Raw genomic sequence first — 21,736 nt, forward strand, 5'->3', positions numbered from 1 at the left:
TGTAACTCATAAATACATTTTGTAGAACAAAGAGTGATCATATTCAAAAGGTTGATGAAAATGATAAAGTCTCTGCACTCAGTGAATTATATATAATAAAGTTAATAGTATTTAATGGATTATTAGCATTTGTTCTGGAAATGTGTGTTCTGCAAGATTAAAATCCAATAAATTTGTTAAGAATTAATTTCTAGAGCAATGAACATTTTATAAATGATAATAAAAGGAAATTCCACAATTGGATTATATCGTGGCACAATTCATGAGCAAACATATGACGAAAAAGAGAAAGTACTATAATATAGCTTACAGATAAAACATGCCACAGTACAAAAAAAAATTTCATTTATGATTTAAAAATTTCAAAGAAATGAGAATATTTGAAGCTACTTACAGTAGATTTTTCAGGGGAGGATGGAACATCAAACGTTTCATTAATATGGTTTTCCAGATCTTGTTGAGAATGTGAATATTGAATTTGGTTCCAACTATTTTTCTTCGATTGTTTGGGTGGTAGAGCTGGTGGCTGCCCATCAAGAGGAGTCTCTTGTGATCTAGATAGGAAAAAAGAAGAATGAATATTTTGGAAGTTGTCTTACATAATTGTTATTTTAAATATATATATTTAAATTATATATATATATATATATATATATATATATATATATATAATTTTTTTTCTTCTTCAGCTGAGCCATCCTCAGCGGCAGCTCAGCTAGGGAGGGGACTCGAACCGCTGTTGCTCAGAGCTCGCACTCTTTTTTTTGGGGGGGTGGGGTGGGCAGGAGCTCACACTCTTGAGCGAGCTCTTAAACAACTGAGCCACTTGGCCGGCCCCAGAATTGTTATTTTAAAAACCAGGGTCAAGCAACTCAGATATTTACAATGTCTAGTAGGAGACAGGCTTTAAATACCATACTTATTTGCCAGTGTCTCTGTTTAATGAAATATTTCTTAGAAATATTAAAACTTTGCAATTTAAGTAGCAAATCTAATTTCCTACTTTATTAAATCTGTAAACAATTCTACATACAATAAAATACTAGGGGTGCCAAAAAAATGTAAAGAACTGGACACTCTGGTCAAAGTTGCTCAAGCAGTAGTTTGCTGTAATCACAAGTGTCTAGACGCTGATGATAACTACTTTGAGCACCTCTTGTAATTGCAGAAGTCAAACGTGACTTTCATTCATCTTTTGGTATACACTGAGTATTATAATTTTAATAGTTTTTTCCTTTCTTAAAATGTGCATACAAAAACAAAAACAAACAAAAAAATGTGCATACATTTTTTTGGCACCCTCTGTATACTTTAAGGGTATTCCTATGAAGATATTTATTTTAATCTAGTATAACAATGTACACACCTTTCCAAAAACACTTTTTAAAGGTTTTCAGTGCAGTCATGTAGGTACCAGGGAATAAGGCAGGCAAACAGAAATCAGGAGTGAGAGTTGAGATATTCCACAGATAAAACACCTGTTACAGTCTAGAGAAGTTAAGTGATTGGTTCAATTTATTTAGACATAAAACATGATTCATGAAAGTAATGAGCTCAATGCTGCAGCAAAGGATTAGAATCTGAGTAAGAATGCTGAAATCACGAAAAAGAAAACTGGATGAGACATTGTCAGAGTATGATTTAAGGTGAGGAAGCAAAAATTCAATTAACATTAGAGAGCATAAGCCTCAATCTGACAGCAGGAATTGATAAAAAGAGCTAGATATAACAGGGGAGACTTCAAGGTAAAAACTGTATCTTTTAAGAATAAGCACAGTGTATGCTGCTAACATTACTTGTGAGTTTTTCACAAAGGCCAGAAGGGGGAACCAGTGGGTTCAACTTGTATCTTATGAAGCATGCACGCATTCATTAAGTTGTGGAGTTAAGGAGAACAGGCAAGGGGAAAATGGTTCTTGATAGGAGTACTGACCATCACTGGGGTTATTATTTATCTCTACATGGCAGGAGGTCTTTGGGGGGAAATAAAAGTGTTCCTGCTCATTGCCTAGGAACAGATAAGGGAGTTGACAGCTGCTGCGTCAAGCTCCATGGCTGCTGCTGTGATACTCAGGCACAGATTTCACCCCGTTTCTGCTTATTTTTGTTGACTGACAATAGATGCCTAAGACAACAAGCTGTGAGGTCTTGGGGAAGTGGAACTGTATTAATTACATTATTGTTAAAAAATTAATCTCTACCCCTCCCTGTTGACATTTGGTTTGGCCCAATGACTTGCTCTGGCCAATGAAATATGAGTAGAAGTGGTATGCGTCACTTTTGAAAGGAACGCTAAGAAATAGCTCATGATTCATTATGCTTCTCTATTTCCTCAGCCATAAGATTAGCTATGTCCCAAAACATGGGCTGCTGTCAGCCTGGGTCCTGGAACGAACATGACATGGAATTGAGCCAGTCGATCCATTATGTACATATAATGTAAGAAAGAAATAACCTTTGTTGTAAATCAGTGTAATTTGGGGTTAATTTGCTACCACAGCATAATTTAGCTCGATAGCTAATACAGAGATTACAGCCAGAGTGGTCCTTAGATACATATGCTCTCCCTTGGCAGAGAAGCTGTGAACTTTATTTAGGGGCTTGCTGCTGGATACCTGGTAGATAGACAAGCTAAAAATTTGAATAGTGCCAAGGAAGTCAGTCAGGATTAATAATAAGTGATGTAACTCTATGGTCCTCCAGGGAGGCTTCTCCTAATGAGAATGTAGTCCTCCTGAAATTTTATAAACGAGTATAAACTTTAATCTTTAAATAAGCAGGTAAACAATAATATCCACTCAGCTGAGCTTTCCTTGTAGAAGTCTTTAGGGCACAAAACACTCTAGATTCTGATAAGCCTGTAAGACTGCATCAGAGACCATCTCCTTTTCAGCAAAAGCTTTTTTGAGGTCTACCCTTGATGTTCAGGGATTCCAGGCCCCAAACATGCTAGTTTCTATTCAGCTAGTTTCAACTGCCAAGAATCCAAGCCTCTAAGTTCAACACAGTCAAGTGCTGCTGGCACAGAAAAAATGTTCCCAAAGATTAGAATATAGGACCAGCTGAGTGGCTCAGTTGGTTAAGAGTGCAATCTCTGAGCAACAGGGTTGCCGATTCGATTCTCATATGGGCCAGTGAGCTGTGCCTGAGCTGAGCTGCTGCTGAGCTGCCAACAGGTGGCAGGATAGCTCAGCTGGTGAGAGACATGATCCTAACAACAAGGTAGCCAGTTTGACTCCTGCAAGAGATGGTGGGCTATGCCCACCCGCAACTAAGATTGAACATGACACCTTAAGCTGAGCTGCCCTGAACTGCTGATGGGGGGCCGATGGCTCAGTGGTTAGAGCGTGCGCTCTTAGCAACAAGGTTTCCAGTTCAACTCACCCATGGGATGGTGGACTATGCTCACCCACAACTAGGATTGAACACGACACCTTGAGCTGAGCTGCCGCGAGCTGCCAACAGGTGGCCGGATGGCGGCTGGACTTGGAGCTGAGCTAGCTGTGCCCTCCACAACTAAGACTGAATGACAACAACTTGGCTGTTCCCCTTTCCCAATTCCCCAACACTGTTCCCCTTCCCCAATAAAACCTAAAAATAAATAAATAAATAAATAAAATAATAATACAGATAAATACCTCAGTCGTGCCCTGCTGCAAGGGATTAGGACAGATGAAGATGGAAATCCCTTGGCAGAGCCCCACAGATGTGACATTTCTAAAAAGCAGTTGATTAAAAGCTTCTAAGACTTTACAAAAAACAGAAGTCCCTGGACTCCACATGTAGCAATCAATAGGTCTTATTCCCTACTTAGGGTTATGTGTAAGGTGAACAGCAACTTTTCTTCTAGTTTTGCATACAGCTAGCTGTCATAGCCAGCAAGCATTTAGCCTCAAAACTAAAGGTCTGTAGGGAAGAGAATAAAGTTGAGATCAAATGGGAATACAGTCAGAGCAACTTCCTTTATTCTTGGTCCAGCTAACAATGGAAATATAGCGCCAAAATACACAAGCAGCACAAACTGAAGCCTGATCTGCAGTGCAGTATCTAAATGAGCCAAACCTGGTGGGTGTGGGTATAACAATGGCATTGCTCAGAACAAGGGAGGGGCAGGACTGACATTGGGACATTTTGCTAAACCTGTTGAATCTAAATTTTGGGGGTTAAAGATTAGGCATATATGGTCAAAAAAGTTCCAGAAGTGATATTTATTATGTACTTCTGAGAAGAAAGCATTTTCCCAGAACAGTGGTTGCAAATTCATGACTTGTGGGACCAATTCTGGCCAACATACATTTGGTCCATTCACTGTTTTTGTAAAATGTGAGTTAACTGCCATTTAAAAAGTTATATTCAAATCTGGATTTCCAGACTGAAAGATCTGGGCGCTCTGGAAAGAATGGACCTGCATTACAAGTTGTCAGCCACTGGACCAAGTCAGGTGGTAGCTGCTGCCTTTAAACGGGACATGGGTATTCCAGTCTACTGAAATCCCACCCAGGGTTACTTGCCAGACTCCAGTGGGTATTTGAGTATAACCTCTCCTTTAAAACTCATAGTCTACAGGAAGACACAGACAGAAAGGGGGGGTCCAAGCATACAGGTTGGGGCTGACATTTAAGCCAAATTCTAAGAAAAGGTGAAGAGGATGGAGTGTAGACAGAGGATTAGCCAAGATATAACAGATGCAAGAATAATTTTGGATTTTAGGACAGGGGTTACCTGTCTTGTCTCATTGTTTTATGTAATTTTCTTGTTAAAGTAACTTCTCAGAGAGTGGTGGACAAACTCTCCACATGCATGACTGCTATTGGGTCGTCAGAAAAAGTCATGACATTTTTTCTATGTTTTTCGTTGCAAAAATGCATTATGACTTTTCCGACAACCCAATAGTTAGGGTGAGGATGGTCTGGGAAGCTTCTACAAACTAATTATATGCTTTCTCAATAATCCTGTTAATTGTCATTCCCTTTATGTTTCCAACTTCAATAACCAAACTACTTCTCTCTCTCTCTCTCCCTGACTGCCACCACCTACTTATCTAAAATACAGTCAATAAAAGTAATCAAGGATGTCAACACAGACTCCTGAAATTCCTATTTTGGACAAAGGCAATCAATTACATTTTAAAGACATATTCCAAAAGTATTAATGTATTATAGCAAATGATAATTTCCTTGTACATATCTAATGTAGAACTGTCAAATGCAATCAATCTATTACTTGCTCAATTATCTAATAAGATGACTTTCATAGGTAAACCATGCATTATAATTAGAAATTATACATTTAAATAATGTCATGAAACAAGCCAGTTTTAAAAAAGATACCATTTCTAAGCATCCCTCCCTCCCCCCCAAAAGACTACCAAAACAACAACAAAAAACTCAAAACAAAACAAAAAAACTGCTGAGTATAACAGAATGAAGAGACATCAGGTACTTGGGAAGAATAACCAAGCAGCATAGTGGAACTCAGCCCCACTGGAAATAACAGTTGGTACCCTGGAGGAAGGGACCTATGACTTAAAGAGAAGGCCAGCATCTACTATCAGGTGATTAAGATAGGACTAGGGAAATAGAAACCAAAGAAAAAAGTAGGGATCAGGACTGTAGCTAGTGTCTTATAACTAGAGGTAATCATTTGGCTTTAAGGATGGGAGTTGAAATAGATCTCTCATAGGGAGATTACAGAAAAAATGTCATCCCTAAGGGATTATTTTACAAAATGAGCCAGATAAACCCTGAAAATTGTGAATTAAAAAAAAAAAGATGTTAAACGATTTCCAGTCAAGATAGAAGAGTAGGTATACTTGCATCCTCTTATAACTACATCACTACACATCATTGAGAATCACCTGAAGTCTAGCTGAACTGAAGTCCTACCTCTAAGGACACACAGAAGAACCTCGAGACTGGTAGGAGGGGCAGTGTGTGACCATTAAAAATCAGGAGTGATATCTCACCTGTGGAGGCCCCCACCACTCAGAGAAGCCAAGGATCCTAGCCCCACACCAGGCTCCAAAGCCCAGGGTTCCAGAGTCAGGGAGAGAAGTCCCCATAACTACTGGCAGTGAAAACGAGTGGAGATTGTGGCTGAGTGAGAAGACGGGTGGCTGGAGTCCCAGGCAATCTTCTTCAAGGGCCTGCATATGGACTTCCTTGCTGACAGACTCACTTGCTCTGAGTTTCAGCTCTGGGGCAGTGGCTCGAAAAGTGCCAGGAACAAACGGGGAGGAACTAAGTTCTATGGCTTCAGGGCAAGGGCTGGAAGGGCAGCTTTCTTACAGACAGAAGTGCTGGTAGAATCCATTGTTACTTTGTTGGCCCCCCCCCACCCCCCCACAGTGTGCAGACACAGGCATATGCCATATCTGAGTCTCCATCAACCTAGCTTACATCATTTGTTCTCTCTACCCTGGTGATTCCCTGAAACCCCAACCCACCCAATTTGAGTGCCCACCCAAGTAGCATCAAGTGGCTTTTCCATACAAAGAGCCTGTCTTGGCTGATGCTGCAGACATTCCAAACATTTCTCAAAGGTTCCAAACCCCAAACAAGCAGCATCTGACTTTAACATATCCTGTATACCTCGCTGAGCAACCCCAAGCCCAGCACTAGTGGCAGCAGGCCTTGGTTCCTGGCTTGGCCTCTCAAAGCACCTCCAAGCTCAGCACAAATGGCGGCCATTGGTGGATGGTTTTTGGGTCATACTAGGTGGCCCTAGGCAGGGCACAAGTTGTGGCTGAATCTGGCCTGTAGCAGGTCCTTCCCAGGAGGCCCCAGGCCTGAAACACCTGGTGGCCATCTTCAGACTGAGCTGAAGTATCACCTGGCTGACTCTAAAGATGACACACCCAAAGGACAAAATGGGCAGGCAGAAGAATGCTGCTAAAGCAAATACTGCTCCATAGGGTTACTTCTGAAGAACAGCTCCTCCACTGTAGTCACAGCCAGTACTCACAACTAATGAGCCCGAGTCAATCCCTCTCATTGATATGCAAACAGCAACCAAGGCTCAACCACAACAGGAGGGTACACACAATGCACAGAAGGGACACACTTACAGCACCTGGTTCAGGTGACCAGGGAGACTGTGCCACTGAGCCCTACAGCACACATAAAACATAAGGCCACTCTATTAAGACCAGGAGACAAGCAGCCCTACCTAATATTGGGTTGTTGGAAAAGTCATGATGTATTTTTTTCTGTTTTTTGTTGTAAAAATGCGTCATGACTTTTCTGACAACCCAACACAAACACACAAACATAGGGAGGCAGCCAAAATGGGGGACAGAAAAACCATGTACGAAATAAAAGAACAGAACAAAACTCCAGAAAAAGAACTAAACTAAATGGAGACAAGCAATCTACGAGATGAAGAATTCAAAACACTGATTATAAGGATGCTAAATGGTTTCTACAACAGAGATAGGAAACAAGATGGAGATAGAAAACATAAAAAGGATCTGTCAGAAATGAAGGAACTAAAATGAAGAATACAGTAGAGAGAATCAACAGGTTACATGAAGCAGAACATCAAACCAGTGATTTAGAAGATAAGGAAAAAAACAACCAATCAGAACAACAACAACAAAAAAAGATTTCAAAAAAATTAGGAGAGTTTAAGAGGCCTCTGGGACAACATCAAGCATCCAACATTCACATCATAGGGGTACCAGAAGGAGAAGAGAGACAGCAAGGAATTGAAAACCTATTTAATGAAAAAAATGATGGAAAACTTCCCTAACCTGGAGAAGGAAATAAACATACAAGTCCAGGAAACACAGACAGTCCCAAACAAGATGAACCCAAACAGGCTCACACCAAGATATATCATAATTAAAATGCCAAGGGTTAAAGACAAAATCTAAAAAGCAGCAAGAGAAAGGCAATTAGTTATCTACAAGGGAGCTCCTATAAGACTGTCATTTGATTTCTCAACAGAAACTTTGCAGGCCAGAAGGCATTGGCAGGAAATATTCAAGCAAAGACCTACAACCAAGGTTACTCTACCAAGCAAAGCTATCATTTATAATTGAAGGACAGATAAAGAGCTTCCAGACAAGAAAAAGCTAAAGGAATTCATCACTACCCAACCAGTAGTACAAGGACTTCTTTAAGATGGAAAGGAAAAAAAAGATAAAAAATATGAATAATAAAATGGCAATAACTACATATCTATCAACAATTACCTTAAATGTAAATGGATAACATGCTCCAATCAAAAGATAGGATGGCTGAATGGATAAGAAAAGAAGACCCTTATATATGCTGTCTCTAAGAGACTCACATCAGATTGAAAGACACATATAGATTGAAAGGAAAGGAAAGGAAAAAAGCTATCTCATGAAAAAGGAAATGAAAATATAAAAAGCTGGAGTAGCAGTACTTATAACACACAAAACAGACTTTAAAACAAAGGCTACAACAAGAGACAAAGAAGGACCCAGTAATCCCACTTCTGGGTATTTTTCCAAAGAAACCCAAAATGCTACTTCCAGGGCACATGTGCATCCATATGTTCATTGCAGCATTGTTTACAATGGCCAAGATGTGGAGGCAGCTTGGGTATGCGTCAATGGATAAAGAGGAGGTGGTACATACATACAATGGAATATTACTTGGCCAGGGAAGGGGATGGGTTCTTGCCACCTGTGGCGGTATGGATAGACCTGGATGGTACTGTGCTGAGTGGAGTGTAAGACAGAGAAAGACAGATGCAATGTTATTTTGATTATATGTGGAATCTAAAGAACAAAATTAACAAACAAAACAGAAACAGAGAACATTTTGATAGTTACCAGACGGGAGGGGTATTGGGAGCTAGGTGGAAAAGGGGAAGTGATTAACAAGTACAAATTGGTTGTTACAAAGCAGTCATTGGTACATAAAGTAAAGCATAGGGAATATAGTCAATAATTTGGTAAACTATGTATAGTTCAAGGAGGGTACTAGGCTAGTCAGGGGCATTACTTTTTAAATTATATAAATGTGTAACCACTATGCTGTACACCTGAAATTAATACAAAATAATATTGAATGTCAAGTGTAATTAAAAAATTAAACAAGGTGGGAAAAGGTAAAGGAGAATAAGAGGTTCAAATCTCCAGGTATAAAACAAATAAGTCATGGGGATGTAATGTACAGCATAGGGAATATAGTCAATAATGTGACAGCGTGGTACAGTGTCAGACGGTTGCTGGACTTATCATGGTGATCACTACTTTAGGTATACAAATGTTGGATATCTATGGTGTACCCCTGAAACTAATATGATATTGTATGTTAGCTATATCTTAATAAAAATCTTTAAAAAAGATATTGAAGGTTCAAGTGTATATACATACCTTTCATAGAAGCATAAAGTCTATTCTAATTTAAGACTAGAAAACAAACAGAAACCATATTCTTTGTAGACACCAATACAAACTTACCAGGAATGATGACTCCTTTTAAAACTCTCATTTTCTGAGATACATACCAGGAGCTCATGTCTCCTTCAATTACAAGCACTAGTGTCATCCAAATCTTCATTAAGCATTTAACCCTACTATACTTATATTATGTAAGATACAGATAAAATTCTGGTTCAAAATTCAGGCTTCTCTACACTCTGGCTAATGTATAGTGACACTCAAGAGTATTTCAAAGTAATCACCATTTCAGACTGATTACTAAGTAATGCTCCAGGCAATTAGAAAAGTATATATAAACTCTCAGGGATATGATAAATGTAGGAATAGAACTGAAAATGTCATATTATTGTATCAGTAGGAATTCATTCCAAAATCAAGGTCCCAGACCTAAGATTCTGGGTTTCAACTAAACTCGAAGTTCCTGACCTTAGCTGCCAAATCCAAGTAGAGGAGATTTTTGCCAGAGATGGAGGGAAGGTAAGTATATTGCAGCTGTAAAAGCCCAGGGACACACAATTCGTTTTGTAAGCACAGCATCTAATATGGTGCATCCTCTGAGTGCCCATGGCTTGATATCTCCTTCCATCCGCATCCTGTTCGGTTCTTTTAGTTCCTTGTCCTAGAGCTGCCTAGTAATTGCAAGGTCCATAATATATTGCTAGGCTTGATCAAGATTGGCATGGGAATTGGGTTAAGCTGAGCCTGGAGATGAAGTTAGTGCCAGTAGCTCAGGGGGGAAGAGGGAAGGCAAATCTTTGATGACTAAGCCAAAGGAATTGATGAGGTACCGGACAAAGCTGTGGTGACTCATTAGATAAGATTAGAATGGGATGGTCCAGGAAACAAATGGCTCAGGAAAATGGGTTTAACACTTGAGGATTATGAAGTCTGCATAGTGTCTCATGGTTAGGGACCTATGGACAAAGTTGAGAATTTGGGGAATTCTTCACTGTGTTCATTCACACATCCATACTCCAAACATGCAGGCAGATAAATGGTTGATAAATACTTAAGAGCTGCCAATATTTATCCCAAAAAATTAACTGAAAGAAGCTATGTAATTATTATAGTTAACATCTACTAAGCACTTGTTCTCTGCTGAACTATGCATCTAATTAAATGTTCACAGCAGTTTTATGAGGTAGGTATTATCAGCCTGTTTTACAGGTGAGGAAATTGAGGCTTACAGAGATAAAATAATTCACCCAAGGTCACATAATTAAGTGGTGAAACCAAGTTTTAAACCCAGTCTGAATTCAGAGTTTGTGCTCTTAACTATGTTATAGTTGTACCTCAAAGAAAATCACTGTAAAAAGCAGGAGTTATTTTAAATTAGGGGTTTGCAAACTTTTTGTAGCGGTGGACTCTTCTTCAAATGAAATGCTTCACAAAAGCCAATTTACAATTTACAAAACAAGCAAAAGCTACGCAACCCTCTTACTTGCCAGTTTCTGAGGCCTCAACAGACCTATTTTCTATCATTCCATTTTGGATATAAGTGGTAGTATTGTTGTAGCTTAAATTCTAATGGAAGCAATTTATATTTAAATGAATGGAATGTAAGATCAGTCAAGACCAGGGCTCTAATAACATATATATTTACTTTAGTTGATAGCGTCATTTTTTTTTTTAAGCTGGGCCATCCTGCCACCTGTTGGCAGCTCAGTGGCAGCTCAGCTTAGGCCAGGAGTTGAACCGGCGACCCTGTTGCTCAGAGCTTGCGCTCTTTTTTTTTAAAGACTTTTATTGGAGAATTGGGGGATGGGAACAGCGCTGGGGAATTGGGGGAAGGGGAACAGACAAGTTGCTATCCTTTTCTTCTTGAGTCTAATTGTGGAGGACGTTGCTTCACTGGCCCAAGTTGGCACCATCATTGTGCTCTTCCCGGGCGAGGCAGATCAGTCGCCAGCTTCTGGACGGCTGCTCACTGCAGCTGCTGGCCACTCATGCTGGCTGCTGGCTACACACAGTAGCCCATGGCAACCCACTGCAGCAGGGGCTGCAGCCTACACCGTCGCCGGTGACTCATGGCAGCCCAGCTCTAGGCTGAGCTGTTGTTCAGCATCTTAGCTGTAGAGGGCAGTGTCACTGGCTCTCATATGTGGGATCTGAACTGGGACCCTCTGGCGTCCCAAGCCAGCTCTTAACCAATGCGCCACTCGGCTGGCCCAGAGCTTGCACTCTTGAGCGAGCTCTTAACCAGCTGAGCCACTTGGCCGGCCCCTGATAGCATATTTCTTACTCAATGATTTTAGTATGTTCAAAACCAATAATTTGCCTAAAAAAATCCAAACGCAGAGGTGGGAACCAGGGCTTGAGACACATACTGTTCAAAATTTACCACATAAAAAATGTTGTGGGTAAATTACTTCCTGTGTTAACTTCTGGATGTTAACAAAAGAGAAAGAGGAAGACGGGAATAAACAGCTTATCCTTGAACAACGCAGGGCATTAGGGCACTGACTCCTGCATACTCGAAAATACACGTAAGACTTTTGACTGTCCCAAAAGTTCAGTTGTCCCTCAGTATCTGCCAGGGACTGGTTCTAGTACCCCCATGGATACCCAAATCCAGAGATGCTCAAGTCCCTTATATAAATGGCATAAGAGCAATGCATGTAGTTGGTGCACCCCATTTGCCCATTCCCAATTGCGGATCAAAAAAACTGTTTTCAGTATGGCTCCTACAGATCCAACCACATGTTTCTGGAGCACCTATAACTAAATGCTTTGCTGATCACTCCATCTACTCTTCCATCTACACTCTCAGACCCATCCGTTCTTTAACCCTGATCACATTCACTATATCTTACACCCTTTTCTCTTTCTCAACAATGAATCTTACTTATCTATGTATCTTATAAAGTATTTTACTTTTTTCTAATTCTTGCATTATACTTTTACTTCCATATGAACTGCATTATATAAACCAATAAATCAAGAGGGTTAAGTATGTTGTGCATTATACTGATGCAATATACCATATTTGCCGGCGTATAAGACGATTTTTTGGCCCTGAAAAATATGCCTCCAAGTGGGGGGTCGTCTTATACGCCAGGTACACTTCAGATAGACTGCCCATAGTGCTTGCCCCGCGCCATAGTGGCCTCCCGATGCCCGCCCACTTCATTCCACATACCGTTCAGGCATCAGCAGCGCTGCTGGGTGTATGCTCGGCTGTGTGCGATTTTGCGAGTGTGGTAAATTCGGGTTACCGTATATTTCTTTACATATGCATTGAAGATTCGCGATTTTGCGCTATCATGGTGCCTGTTAGAATGTTGAAGAGCTCGCACTTGCGCACTAGTGAGGTCCCAGGGAGATGCTGATGCAAGGGTGGACCAGACTGCTATAGTGACAGGGCGGGCAAACAGGGAGCAGGGACCAATCAAATCAGGCTTTGTATACAGCCAACAGCCAACCACAATACTGCACCATTGTACAGTACAGCATAGAAAATGTCGACCAGTCAAACCCCTATCATCCCTATCATGGCACCAGCCAAAAGAAAGAAGTATGATGCAAATTTTAAACTGAAAGTTATAAACTTTGCTAAGGAAAATAATAATTGTGCTGCTGCAAGACAATATGGAGTAACAGAAAAGATGGTTCGGGACTGGAAATCAAATGAGAAAGCATTAAAGAGTATGCCAAGGGGTAAGTGTGCATTAAGAAGAGGCACCCCACACTGGCCAGAACTCGAAAAACATGTAGCAGACATGGTGGCTCAACATCGCCAAAACGGTTATGTGGTGACACGAAATACAATATGCTTGTTTGCACTTCAGTGGGCCAAATCAAATCTGATATTGTTTTACCTTTTATTTGGTGTGTGGAAGGTGTGCGGAAGAGGGGGTAGTCTTATACGGCGAGTATATAACAAACTCTGTATTTTGAGTGGAAATGTTAGGGGGTCGTCTTATACGCCCAGTCGTCTTATACGCCGGCAAATACGGTAAATACTGAATTATGAAGTTGAATTTATGTATCAGCATATATGAATTTAGAAATAATGTATGCATGTTTTCTATAACTTATTTTCAGTGTGATGGTCATCTTACTTAGCTCTCCTTTGCCAGTAAATTTTTCCAACACTGTCTATTCATCCTTACAGGTCCCTTCCTGAAAAATATTTTAAAAACTCTACCCTTCACTACTTTATTGCCTGACTACTGTGCTACATTATCTGCAGAAATATTTAAGTGTACGCACTAACAGTTCAAGAACATTCTGAGTCAACAAAATAACAGTGATTTCTTTTGGTTTGTCGGGGGAGCACCAAGAAATCCCAGGGACAAATAAGCACATTTACAAATATATAAATTTTTAAAACATTGCAAAAATAAAATCTTGTATCAAATACCCCAATTTTCCAGATTATTTCAAATGAAACAATTTGGGGCATCATTACTTATAAGAAGGAAACCAAATGGAAAAAGTTCTTACGATGATGATTCCAGAACGATGCTATTAGCTTGTGTTGAAGATGGAGATCTGTGATTCACAAATACTTCACTCGGGGAAGTGTGAACCACATGGTCTACCAGATGACCAACTGAAGACGGTCGTAGCCGGGTTCCCTCTTGTGTGAATGCAGAATTTCGACTGCATAAAGAGGAAGAAAACTGAGCAAAAATGTGTTGTAATTCAATTTTTTCAAGTTTCTTAATTGTATGATATTAGAAAGTAGATGTGTGTTTTTAAGACTAACCACATTGACTAAGCAGAGTCACTGACAAAAATAGTGCGATGTAAACAGAAAGAAAGAACACAGAATAGGAAGTCAAAGATCTGAGCGATTGTCAGCCATCTGCCACAAGGATCTTACCTATTCAGTCATCTATTATCTCTGCCAACCTTAATGTTTATAGGTTTTAGTCACTACAACTTTGTGTCTTAATCAGCATTTATAAAATAAATGGATAGAATAAATGATTCAGAAATACCTTTGGTCTGAATTACTTTTTAATACCTATAAGTGTTTTTATTTATGGGACTTTCTTCAATTCCTAACAATGCTGCATAACATATTTTCATCCTCATATGTGACACAGTAACATGAATTATTATCATTACTATCATTAATTACAATAGCTAACATTTGGGCACTTAATAAGAGCCAGGCATTGTTCTAAGTATTTTATATGTATGACTTCATTTAACCCACATAACAATACTACAAGAAGGATACTATTATTATAAATATCATTTTGTAGATGAGGAAAATGGGACAAAGATTAATTAACTTGCTCAAAGTTCCAACATACAATGACTCTAGGGCCCATGTTCTTAACCACTACACTGTACTGTCTCTTTAGAATTTAGAAAAAGTTTTTCAGATCATACCTAAAACTGTTTCATTAACCAGAAATTTAATCAGAGCTACTGTTAATTAATTAATTCAATCATCTGGTTTAAATTTCTTGTTCCTGGCAACAAATGGAGAAATAGCTGGCTGAAAAGAGACCAGCAAAAGAAGTTTCTAGATTTTCTTTAAACAAGCTAATTAACCTTTGAATACAGGCAATTTTTTTTTTAAAGAAAGATGATTTAGCAATCTGCAATTAGCAAGTCAGAAACTTTGAGTCTATTTTTACTAGTAGCAAGGAAAACATCTAGGTATGGGGTAACAGTCTATGAACCAAACTGTTCATGCACACACTTTACTTCCAATATGGTAGAAATTTATTCTTTGGCTGACAAACATCCATCAGTGACATAACTTTTAGAATTTAGTGCATTTATTGAACATTAACGTGTATCAAATATTTCTAAAGGAAGACTTCATATATTATATTCCATACCAAAATTCAAATATTTTGTGTATCAGCCTTATGGGTTAACAAGGTCTGTCAACATGTTGACATACATTTGTTTATTATTATCTTAATAACATACATATACTACAACACATTTGTTAACATTATAAAATTAAGATAACATCTTTGGCTAATACAAGTTTATTAACTTATTATCTACACCAAAGCATACAGTTTTGGTGAGAAATGCTAGCATGAAGTCCATCACAGTAAATGCTGAATAACACAGTACTTCTTAGCCTAACTATGGCTAAGCTCAAGGGAACTGATGTTGGAAATCCCTTTTTGTGGACCATAGAAAGTGGCAGAGCAGTGGTTGTTCAAATAATATATGCTCCCCTAGAAATTCTATTGGAGATCACAAGGACAGGGATTATAATAACAATAATATTTCCAGATTTTTAAGTCTACTAATAGACCTTGATTTATTAGCTAGGGACCCTTACTTTGAAAGTCAACTGCATAAGGAAGTGAGCATCCTTGTTGAGTATCCTTGCTCTACTATCTTACTTGCCAAGGCTATTCCATACCACTTGCGCAATGAGTTGCAGGCTAAGAGGAAATAATGCTCTGGAGCAACAAAAATCATGTGTGATCAAAAGATTTAAATATAAAGATTTACATATTTTGATCTCTAGGCAGTGGTAATATACAGCCAATAATTTAGAAGTGAGCAAAATGTACATCTGATATTAGTCTGTACTTACTGATTAGGAGTTCCAGGTGGAGATCGTGATGGAAGGCTTTGTGTTTCTAACCTGTCATCAGATATTGAATTTCTGCTTACTACTTCCCAATCCATTAATTTCCGCACCAAGGGCTTACTTGGGGATCTGTAGAAATAATTTAGTATGTAAAAAAAATTTTAATTTGTAGCTGAAACTATGAACCAAATCTAGCTTACTCTGGAATATATTAATCAATTCTTAGTATATTATCTCCTGAATGTCCTTAAAACTAAATCATTTAGGACAGGGCAAAAATGATAATTATGTATGCTACATTTTATTTATAATTTTTCCTTTTTATATGTATTAGGCCAGTGAATTTTCTTTCTTTCTTTCCCTCTTTCTCTCTTTCTTTCTTTTTCTTTCTTTCTCCTCCCTCCCTCCCTCTCCCTCTTTTTCTTTCTTTTCTTCCTTTCTTCCTCTCTTCCTTCCTTCCTTCCTTCCTTTCCTTCCTTTCTTTTTCTTTCTTTCAATCTTTTCCTCTCCCCTCCCCTCTCCTCTTCTTTTTATAAAACCATTTGGAAGGTTAGCTAGCCTGTCTCAAGGTGGGGAGTAAAAGAATATGTTTTATTACCTATCTATATATTGTCAGCTATCATAATGATAAAGATGAAAACTAAGTGATCTTTTTAGAAAAGATAACGATCTTTGCAGAGATTAAAAACCCTTATAATTTTAGGTAAGTTACAAACTAAAGTCTTTTTTTACATGCAAATTCAGATAGTGGCTAAAATTCATGGAAAATACATGACATGTATTTAAATTTTCGCTTTTTGAGATGTAGTTAATATGGAGTCTAATATTATGAATTAAGCTACTTATATAAAGAAACATAATAAATCTTATAAACTGATAGTTTTACATTTCAGTAATAAATTCACTGAAGTACATAAAAATAGACTGGACTAATAAAAAGCATGGTAACACTGACCAAGAAAGAGTATTCAATAAAATTTATGTGCATACTAGGAAGCATTAAAATAATGATGGGGAGGGACCCTAAATCCTAGTTTTGATCTCCCATTAACTTAGGTTTCTACATCTAAATATCTAAATTTACTAGTACAATGTATGATCCTAAGGTCCTTCCTTATCTCCTGAATTTTATGATATACTAGTATCTAAGTTTTCAGAGCAATGTTTTAGTCTATTAATTTTACTAAACCTTGAGTAACTTTATGATTCCAAACCACATAAGTGCCTATCATTTCATGTATTCATAGCCAAAACCTTTTTGGTTTGGCCTAATGACATCTCCTTAATTTAAGAACATTTAACATTTTCTAAGAGATGCTATAGATTAAAAAAAAAGATGTTGACTCAGATTTCAGTTTTCCTAAGTGAATATAAAGTTATTTAAGCATGAACATTTCCCATTATCCTGCATTTAAATTATAGGATTTTCTGACTTGAAGACAACTCAAGACACCATTTGGTCCAAACCCCTCATACTGCAGTGCAAATACGCCTATCAGTCACAGCAAAATGAAAATATATTATTGCATGCATTAGATTTTTAAAATGAAGTAAAGATTATTAAGAGAAACCTTAGCATTTATAGCTCTTCTATTAATGCTAACTCTTAATGTTAAACTATTCTTTCTCATATAGGAGACTACTGAAGGTAAACTGTAAGAGAGTTCACTAATCATACTCAGGAGAGCAACTACTTTCATTTTCTAAGAGAGGAAAAAAGCCATTTGAAGGAGGAAAATATCCAGTTTTACTCACCTATTATAAAGCGTCAGAGCACTTTACTGTTGTTAATAAACTAAACATGGTTAGGAATACTTTGCATTTTAAACTAAATTTCAGGTACGTTATTTTATTAACAGTTTTAACCTCAGAGACCCACCCACTCAAGCTTGTTTCCTGTTGAGTGTGGAAATTTCAGAGAAAAAAATACCACACTTCATCATTGTGTTTGCAATGTGGTAAATTTATTTTCTGACCATGGCACCTTATTTTTCTGTTGCATGGGAACACTCTTTTGCTTTCTTCTGAGATATTTTATGACAATTGAAAAAGTGTGAAAACAATTCAAAGAATTGATATATAAGAAAAATAAAATAAACTGCTTATTATTGCTTTAAAAAAAAACACCTTACATGAAAAGTTTATGAAGAAATCCCTTCTATTTATTTATACTGCCAACTAAAATTCCACCAAGTGGACAAGAACTCTAGAATTCTCTAATACTTTAACAGGGTAAGTTAATAATTGCTTGAACCATTAGAGTATTTTGGCAGAAATGCATCAAGTCATCACAATGAGATTCTGATACATTATAAAAACAAACCTAGAAAAGGTTAGTCTTTCAGAGTTAGCAGGATCATTAAAACAGTACTATTAAAACCTCATCCCAGGTGATGGCTTATCATTTTAAGGAGGGTTCATATAATTCCGGCATAACAAAAGAAATAGAACAGTTACTTGAGGCTTATCATATTGGAATTTTAGTTCTATTACTCATTGAATAATATATTTATTTTATAAATCATCTGTTAAACAATTTCACATTTTAATAATATAGAAAATAAACTAAGATGCAGGTATAACTATCTGCTATTTGTGTATTTTGCAAAATCCGATATGATAAAAATATGAAAACTTTAACACGTATAAAGAAAGTCATTTGCATGTGATATTAATATATAAATACACCTATGATTTGATATTCATATTAGGACATTATACTACAGTAGAACTAATTATCAAAATCATGTCCAGTATTTGTATACATTTCAAGCCAAGAAAAAAAATTTAAATTTCTTGTTAGGAAAAGAAAAAAAAATGTAAGTATTTTGTTACAGTGCAGTTTTAACAGAAAAGAACCTGGAAAATATTTTGATTTTAACAAGTCTGAAAGGAGTGTTGCAAATAAGTTATAGTACTAAGAACAAGGACAAATATATTTTAAATTAAAACAACAAAGGTGATAAGAAGTAAATTCCCAAGAGCAATTTCAAAGAAAACAATTTCAAATTAACATTTTACTGTACATTTTACCTGTGTACAAGTCCTTAGTACTTTCTAAGTGGAAAAAAGGGCATTTAAGACTATAAAAGGGAGGACTTTGAGTAATTTCAGTAGACATTTCTATAGGGGTAAGCATCTCTGGGTTCTTATTTTTTTTCTCCCTTCTGAAATAACCAAGCCACTAACATAACACCAAGATTTATATTTAATAATGAATATTTCCCTCACAAATTTAAATATAATATATCAACTTCAAAACTTTTTTGAACAAATGCTGAAATAGATTACATCATTCAAATTCAAGTAAACTTATCACAGCAAAATACTATAGCCCTGATCAGCTAGCTAAATGCTTCCTATATCAAGGAATTTGCACTGATGGCTTTCCTATTGGGTAGATTATTCATGGACAATCAGGATGCGGGTAAGCCAGGAAAGAAGGGGGAAAAAAGCAAGTAAATTATTCAAACACATACAAATCATGTTTAAATGACTTTTTTGTTTCAAATATCCTTAACTCTAAGGAACTCACAATATTATTATTCATTTATTTTCATAAGCATTCAGGGCATAGTACTGGCACAGCCTCTGATGGTCTTAGCAATGAGATCTGACTACAGAGGCATGAAGTAATAGGGTAAAGGGAAGAATCCTAAAGTTATATCCTATCATTTAGGACAAAAGGATTCAATTGTTTAAAGATTTACTGACATTATAAATGGCTAGATTTTTCAACATCAAAGAAAATGCCTATGATGTGTTAAGTGATAAAAACATGCAATAAAAAGTATAAAACAATTTTTAAAACAAATAAAATACACACATACACATAATAAGTATCTCTGTGAGTATATGTATGGTAAAATCTTGACTAGTAAATACCAAAATTTTTTAAAATGATTATATTGGGGCATCACGATTTTACTTTACGTTACTTGGCACTATTGGAGTTTTAAAAAAATAATGAACTATCATTTATACAAGTAGAAAAAGTAAAAGAATGTCTAATTTTGGAGGGAAAAAAATTAAAAAAACAACAGCTCCTTTTACTCCAGAAACACAAAGCAGGAACGTCTTATGCATAAAGACTAAGAGCTAAATTAAAGTAAAATCAAAAGCAAAATTTACTAGCTCTCATTTATTAAAAATTTCAGGCCTCCAATGGCAGTAGACACCAAGCACATGAACTCTTTTAAGGACTTATACTCTCTAAGCCATTTTCACTGTTTCATCCAAAAAATATCTGCCTTTCCCCATACATTATTATAAGAGCTGGGGCTACTGCAGTGAATAAAAGACAAAACTCCTGCCCACATAGAGATTACATTCTACTTGGGGAGATCAATAAACAAGATCATCTCTCCTATCTCTGAGACAGGAAAGGAGTCAAGCATTCACCTATGTCATGCAGAATAGCAAAAACTGTTCTGTAGAGTTTAGAAGTGTGGATAAGAACCTGAAATGCCTGGGTTAAAGTCCTGACTATGTTTCCTACTATCTGTATAATCTCAGGAAAATTATTCAAACTCGCTGAATTCAGTGTTCTCCTCTGCAATGGGATTTACCTCCTTGAGTTATGGGGATTGTGAGTTAATATACAAAAATCGCCTGGCACAGATAAGAACAAATAAATGTTAGCCATTATTAAATTAACTGATCACCCTCTTCTTACCCTACTCACATCCCCATATAGTTGATTCTATCACAGCAGCCAGAGTGGTCTCCCCACGTCCCATATGTTTATTATGGAACATTTAAAACATTAACATAAGTAGAGAGGACAGTTTAATAAAGTCTGTATATTCAGGATTGAGGTTCAACAATTATCATGATGGTCAATCTTGTTTCATCTCTATCCCTTACTCTAACCCTCTCACCCCATTATTTTGAAGCAAGTCCTATAAATCATGATATTTATAAATACTTCAGTTAATTACTCTACCACATTTAAAAAAATACAAGTCAGTTTATATCCCTTCCATGCTCTCAGCCCCCACTGGTTTCCACCTAAAATCCAAAGGCTTTATATTTCTAACATAGGGTCACAGAAGTTCTAGCTGCTGCCTACCTCTCTACCCATTTTCTCTGTCATTGCCTTGCTCACTCTGGTCCATGATTGGTTGCTCTTCCTGAAACATAAGTAGGTTCCGGTTCCATGACCTTGCTGGCTCAGTCCTTTACTTATATTTGATATCTGTTGCACCAGTTGGAATTTAAACTCCATAGGAGTAAGATGTGTATCTTGTTTTTCATTGCACTCACAGGGCCTGAAACAATGCTCAGCAGAATAAGTCTTCAACAAATATCTGCAGCCGCTGATGTGGTCACTCTCCCTCCTCCAAGGCTCTGCCTCGGAATATTTAATAATCTATTGGGTAATCCTGTTAAGCATCTCAATGTAGACCTGTACTAATTTAACTCCTTTTTCCCTTACAAATTTGTTCTCCCTCCTGTATCCCCTCCCTGTCCATTGTATGTCACTCAAATCTGACAGTTTTTCCAGATACTCCTGTCTTTCACACATCTCTATCCAATTGGTCAACAACTGTTGGTTCTATCTACAAAATTGTCCCCTATTCTCCACTTCATTGCCAATGCTATAGTTTAGGCCTTCATTATTTTCACTTGGATTGCTGCAGTAACTTTTTTTTTTTTTTTAGCTGAGCCATCCTGCCACCTGAGATCAGTGGCAGCTCAGCTCGGGCTGGGAATCGAACCGCTGTTGCTCAGAGCGCGCACTCTTTTTTTTTTATTTTAAGATTTTATTGGGGAATTGGGGGAGGGGAACAGAC

The 21,736-nt window shown here is 37.5% G+C and overlaps 1 protein-coding gene across 1 annotated transcript in view; it reads right to left on the reverse strand.

The window, feature by feature from the left end:
- Positions 1–21,736, reverse strand: part of PTPN4 (protein tyrosine phosphatase non-receptor type 4) — a 195,059-nt gene that overhangs the window by 35,409 nt on the left and 137,914 nt on the right. Inside the window, exons 15-17 of the mRNA XM_019668705.1 lie at positions 15,945–16,076; positions 13,865–14,023; positions 395–554 (exon numbers count right to left, since the gene is read on the reverse strand). Of these exons, the coding sequence (XP_019524250.1) occupies positions 395–554; positions 13,865–14,023; positions 15,945–16,076 (451 nt within the window). The remainder of the gene's footprint in view (positions 1–394; positions 555–13,864; positions 14,024–15,944; positions 16,077–21,736) is intronic.

The sequence above is a fragment of the Hipposideros armiger genome, unplaced genomic scaffold (genome assembly GCF_001890085.2).
Source record: "Hipposideros armiger isolate ML-2016 unplaced genomic scaffold, ASM189008v1 scaffold_533, whole genome shotgun sequence".
Taxonomy (NCBI): domain Eukaryota; kingdom Metazoa; phylum Chordata; class Mammalia; order Chiroptera; family Hipposideridae; genus Hipposideros; species Hipposideros armiger.